This window comes from Neopelma chrysocephalum, unplaced genomic scaffold (genome assembly GCF_003984885.1).
Source record: "Neopelma chrysocephalum unplaced genomic scaffold, ASM398488v2 Primary Assembly neopelma1_24, whole genome shotgun sequence".
NCBI lineage: Eukaryota > Metazoa > Chordata > Aves > Passeriformes > Pipridae > Neopelma > Neopelma chrysocephalum.
Genome location: NW_020897693.1, coordinates 160,842 through 166,108, shown reverse-complemented (window position 1 = coordinate 166,108; position 5,267 = coordinate 160,842). Strand labels below are relative to the sequence as shown.

The following is a 5,267-nucleotide window of genomic DNA, read 5'->3' as shown; positions in this document are numbered from 1 at the left end:
TGTCCCTTTTCCCCCCGTTCCCCTGTCCCTTTTCCCCCCGTTCCCCTATCCCTTTTCCCCCCATTCCCGTGTCCCTTTTCCCCCCTTTCCCACATCATCTCTCTCCCATTCCCATGTCATTTGTGTCCCTCTGAGCAAGTTTTTCAGGCAGGAAAGTTCAGGGCCGTCCCCTTGACTTCCGACCCTTTGGATAAAGCCCCCAGCGATTCCCGGCTTTTATTCCAGGGAAGCTGCAGAGCCTGGCCGAGAAGGAGGTCAAGGGAGCCGTGTATTCCATGGTGGAATTCAATGGGAAGCTCTTGGCCAGCATCAACAGCACGGTGAGGGCCGGGAAGGTCCGGGTGGGTGTTTGAGGGAGCGCATCCCGGCTCCACGGAGCATCCCATCCCAATCCGTGTGCCGCTCCCGCAGGTGCGGCTGTACGAGTGGACGGCGGAGAAGGAGCTGCGCACAGAGTGCAACCACTACAACAACATCATGGCCCTCTACCTGAAGACCAAGGGGGACTTCATCCTGGTGGGAGACCTGATGCGCTCCGTGCTGCTCCTGGCCTACAAACCCATGGAAGGGAACTTCGAGGAGGTGTGGGAGCGGTGCTGGGAATGGGGGGGGAAGAAGGGAGGATTTGCAGGGATCCCCGTGGGATGGATCTTCCAGGGAGGAGCAGGGGTGGGCTGGGATGGGATGGAACCTTCAGGAGGAGCATTCCCAGCCCTTGGGAGTAGGAGAAGCTTTGGAAGCTTCAGGAAAGCTGTAGAAGGAGCATTCCCAGGGTGGGAATAGGAGAAGCTTTGGAACTCTCAGGAGAGCTGGAAGAGTATTCCCAGCTCTTGGGAACAGGGGAAGCTTTGGAACTCTCAGAAAAGCTGGAAGAGCATTCCAGCTCTATAGAGCAGCACACTGGGAGCAGTGGAAGCTTCAGGAAAGCTGTAGGAGCATTCCCAGGGTGGGAATAGGAGAAGCTTTGGAACTCTCAGGAAAGCTGTAGGAGCATTCCCAGGGTGGGAATAGGAGAAGCTTTGGAAGCTTCAGGAAAGCTGAGGGAGTATCCCCAACCCTTGGGAGCAGAGCAAGTGCCATCTGGAAATCCTGGAGTCCACTTGGAATTGTTTAGCCGCAGTCTGGGGCTTTAAATCCCTGGGAGTGGCTTTGGCACAGCCTTCTCCATGTTTTCCCAGGGCCACTCAGACCGGGATCATCTCCAGGAGGCACTTGGTGCCTTTCCTGCTTTCTGGAGCAGAGAGGGACAGGCTGGAGCCTGCCTCGCTCCCAAATATTGGCGGGATGAGGATGCTGGATCCCAGCCCGGCCCATCTGGACACACCGTTGTCTCCTGTTCCCTTCCAGATTGCCCGGGATTTCAATCCCAACTGGATGAGTGCCGTGGAGATCCTGGATGATGACAATTTCCTGGGAGCAGAGAACGCCTTCAACCTGTTTGTGTGCCAGAAGGACAGGTGGGTTGGGATGGCATGGCATGGCACCTTCGGGAAAGCTGAAGGAACATTCCTAGAGGAATGTTCCTGGAGCAGGGGAAGCTTTGGAACCTTCAGGAAAGCTGGAGGAGCACTCCCAGCTCTGGGGAGCAGTGGGGTGGGAGCAGGGGAAGCTTTTGGAGCATTCCCAGCTCTTGGGAGCAGGGGAAGCTTTGGAACCTTCACAAAAGCTGGAGGAGCATTCCCAGGGTGGGGATAGGAAAAGCTTTGGAACCCTCAGGAAAGCTGGGGGAGCATCCATGGGGTGGGAACAGGAGAAGCTTTGGAACCTTGAGGAAAGCTGGGGGAGCATTCCCCCTTCTTGGGAGCAGGGGAAGCTCTGGAGTCCCCCCATCCCGAGTGTTTGGAATTTCAGCGCGGCCACGACGGACGAGGAGCGGCAGCACCTGCAGGAAGTGGGATTATCCCACCTCGGGGAATTCGTCAACGTCTTCTGCCACGGATCCCTGGTCATGCAAAACCTGGGAGAGACTTCCACGCCCACCCAGGGCTCCGTCCTCTTCGGCACCGTCAACGGGATGATCGGTGAGGAGCATCCCCGGGGAACCCTGGAATGGGTCGGGCGGGAAGGGACCTGAAGGCCCGTCCAATTCCGAGTATTCCCGGCGTTCCCGTCGCAGGGCTGGTGACGTCGCTGTCGGAGAGTTGGTACAACCTGCTCCTGGACATGCAGAACAGGCTCAACAAAGTCATCAAGAGCGTCGGGAAGATCGAGCATTCCTTATATCCTTTGGGATTCCAACCCGGAACTGGGCTGGGGGGGGGCTCGCTCGGTGGGATCGGGTTTGGGCAGCCATGGAGTTAAGGTTGGAAAAGCCCTCCGAGGTGAGGGGGTGCAACCATTAACCCGGCACTGCCACGGGCACCACAAAGGAGTTATTCCCTGTGGATTTGGCTCCTTGACGGATCTGGCACCTGGAGGTCGTTCCACACGGAGCGGAAGACGGAGCCGGCCACGGGATTCATCGACGGGGACCTGATCGAGAGTTTCCTGGATATCAGCAGGCCCAAGATGCAGGAAGTGGTGGCAAACCTGCAGGTGAGTTCGGGAATGTGGCCTTGGATTCAGGAATCCGGGCTCGGTAAGTCATGGAATGGTAGATCCATGGAAAGGTTTGGGTTAAAAGGGACCTCCAAACCTGTACAGCTCCAGCTCCGACACCTATCCCAGGTTGCTCCAACCTGGCCTGGAGCACTTCCAGGGACAGGGAGGCCACAGCCTCCCTGGGAAACCCTAAATCCACGCCTTCCTGGGTGGTCTGGCAATGTCTCTGACGCCTTTCCCTTCCCACGCAGATCGACGATGGCAGTGGGATGAAGCGGGAAGCCACTGTGGACGACCTGATCAAGATCGTGGAGGAGCTCACCCGGATCCATTAGCAGGATTCGGGATCATTCCCTCCCCCTGGAGCCAGGGAATCCTTCCCCAGCCGTGCCCAACACCGGAGGGGCCGGAATCTCCCAAGGAAGAGCAGCTTGTTATGAATTTGGGGGGTTGTTGGTCGCTTCCTGCTGGGATTCATGGATCCTGTGGACTCGGCTGTGCCCGGAACTGTCCCTTCCCTTGGGTGATCCACCGGGATGCGATTCCCTCTTCCCTGGTGTCTTTAGTAGATTTGACTCATTTTTTTGGCTTTTGATCCCTTTTTTTTTTTTTTGGATTCCTTGTGTTTTATTGGAAGAGGAATCGAAGCTGGAGGAGCAGCTGAACAGGATAACTCTCCACAGGATCCATTCCTCGCTCAGGGAGGGAATTCTGGGAAGCTCAAGCTCTTGTTGATTGCAGAGTTTTACCAAATAAAGTAGTCCAAGAGGAAAGATCCGTGTCCTGAGGAATTACAGCCATGATTTCCAGGTGCATTCTTCTGGGATTTGTAGGGAATTTTAGCTCCTTGTCCGGTTGCCAGCAGCACTGGGAATTCCCTGAGAGGCAGATTTTTGGCTCACTTTTTAGGGAAACCTGGATTTTTCATCCTCTGGCTGCTCATTAATAATCCTCCTCATGGTCTCCCACCTTCTTCCTCATGGAATTCTGGGGTTATCCTGGAGCTTGCCGTGCTCTCCCCAGCCTGGATCTCCCCATAACTCCAGGTTACCCCCTGCAAATCCCATTCTGGGCAGGTTTTCCCAAAATCCTTCCCTCTCTGAGCTCCAGCTCATGCTGGAAGCATCCCTGGCTCCTACTTCCATCCTGGATTCTCCAAGGAGGCCGCAGGGAGAAGGCTATATTTGGACATCTCTTCCCGGAGCCAGAAGGAGCAGGAGCTGACCCCGGACTCTGCTCCTGGTTTTATTCCCTCAGGCTTTGTTTACCTGCCTGGAGCAGCTCGTTCCCAAAATCTGGGAGGCCCAGGAAGCGGATCTTTGAAGTGCTATCCCTTTCCCAGCAAAACTGGTGCCAATGGAATGCTGGCACCCTCCTTTTTTTGGGATAAAAGCGCTGCATGCGCCAGGGCTGGATCGGGATTTATCCCTTTCCAGGACCACGGAGCCGCTTCCAGGGCCAGGAGCTGGGATTTGGGATCACATTCCTCTAGGAAAGGACCTTGCCATGGCAGCACTGTGGCTCCTGCATCCCTTATCCCAGCAGCTCCAGTTGGGAATTGCTGTGTCTTGCCTGGGTGATTCTGACCCTTGGGTTGTGAGGGAAAATCCATGCTGAATTGGGAATTTTGGAGGCTACAGTGCCCTTTGCTCCCTGGGGTCAATCATTTACCTGCCTATGACCTTTGCTTCATTCCCGGCTCCAGGATGGGATGAGGGGCTGAGGGAAGTTGGATGAGAGCCTGGAATGGGGGGTCCCACAGCCCCCCTCTCCCTTTGGGATGCATCCCACTATCCCAGCTCCGCTTTGGCCCCTTTATCCGCCGTGTGCAGGGCTGGGAAGGCCTCCAGGAGAAGGAGGAGGGGGTGGGAAGAGGCCAGGCCAGAGCTTTGCCAGATGTGGGAAAGGAGGGAAAAGGGGGATACATTCCCTGCTGCTTCCCAACGCCTTGGGGACCCCCTTCCCTATCCCGGAGCCACCGCGGGAATGTCTGGGCCGACTCCACTCATCCCAGGCGAGCGGGACAAAGTCGAGATGATCCCGGACCCGCCGTGGGTTTGGGGGGTGGGTGGGAGCCGCTGGCGCCGCTCCCGCCCCGCTCCAATCCCCGCTCCAATCCCGCGCCGATCCCGCATTGTTCCCGGCTCGGCGGGAGGAGGAGGAGCAGGGCCGAGGGCCAGCGGGAAGGGAGGCGGGAAGGCGGGAGCCGGGAAGTGCTGGAGCCGCCTGTCATGTTGGTGGAGCTGCTCTTCCAGGCTGCCTGTGTGTCCCTGCTCCTCTCCAGCGGCCAGGCCAGGGGGTATCCCGGGAGGAAGAAGCCGGGAAGCTTTGCCGTGGAGAGGTAGAGCTGTGTCTCCCCCTCCCCTTTTCCTGATCCCTTTTCCAGCTACACCTGGGATGGGCAGCGTCCCGAACTCCAACCATCCCTGCGTTCTGCTGCCTCTATCCCAGCTGGACAGGCTGGGACTCCACAATTCCCTCCCTCTTCCCAGGTCCAGGGGAGCATGACCCTGCTCCCTGCATCCCTGTCCTGCTCTCTGCATCCTTATCCTGCTCCCTGTATCCCTGTCCTGCTCCCTGCATCCCTGGCCTGCTCCCCCCATCCCTGTCCTGCTTCCATCATCCCTGTCCTGCTGCCCGCATCCCTGTCCTGCTCCCCGCATCCCTGTGCTGCTCCCCCCATCCCTGTCCTTCTTCCATCATCCCTGTCCTGCTCCCCACATCCC

At 57.7% G+C, this 5,267-nt stretch overlaps 2 protein-coding genes across 4 annotated transcripts in view; both read left to right on the top strand.

The window, feature by feature from the left end:
* The window catches only part of DDB1 (damage specific DNA binding protein 1), a 14,168-nt gene extending 10,854 nt beyond the window's left edge, over positions 1–3,314 (top strand). Inside the window, exons 21-27 of the mRNA XM_027698948.1 lie at positions 226–320; positions 412–582; positions 1,348–1,457; positions 1,852–2,021; positions 2,117–2,219; positions 2,412–2,535; positions 2,793–3,314. Coding sequence (XP_027554749.1) covers positions 226–320; positions 412–582; positions 1,348–1,457; positions 1,852–2,021; positions 2,117–2,219; positions 2,412–2,535; positions 2,793–2,876 — 857 coding nt within the window. The 3' untranslated portion in view covers positions 2,877–3,314. The remainder of the gene's footprint in view (positions 1–225; positions 321–411; positions 583–1,347; positions 1,458–1,851; positions 2,022–2,116; positions 2,220–2,411; positions 2,536–2,792) is intronic.
* Positions 3,315–4,129: 815 nt separating this feature from the next.
* VWCE (von Willebrand factor C and EGF domains) overlaps positions 4,130–5,267 on the top strand; it is a 6,452-nt gene continuing 5,314 nt past the window's right edge. For all 3 annotated transcript variants that reach the window (XR_003536780.1, XR_003536781.1, XM_027698959.1), the window contains exon 1: positions 4,130–4,882. Coding sequence is in view for 1 of the 3 variants with exons in the window: in XM_027698959.1 (XP_027554760.1) it covers positions 4,288–4,882 (595 nt within the window). In the remaining 2 variants the exon portion in view is untranslated. The remainder of the gene's footprint in view (positions 4,883–5,267) is intronic.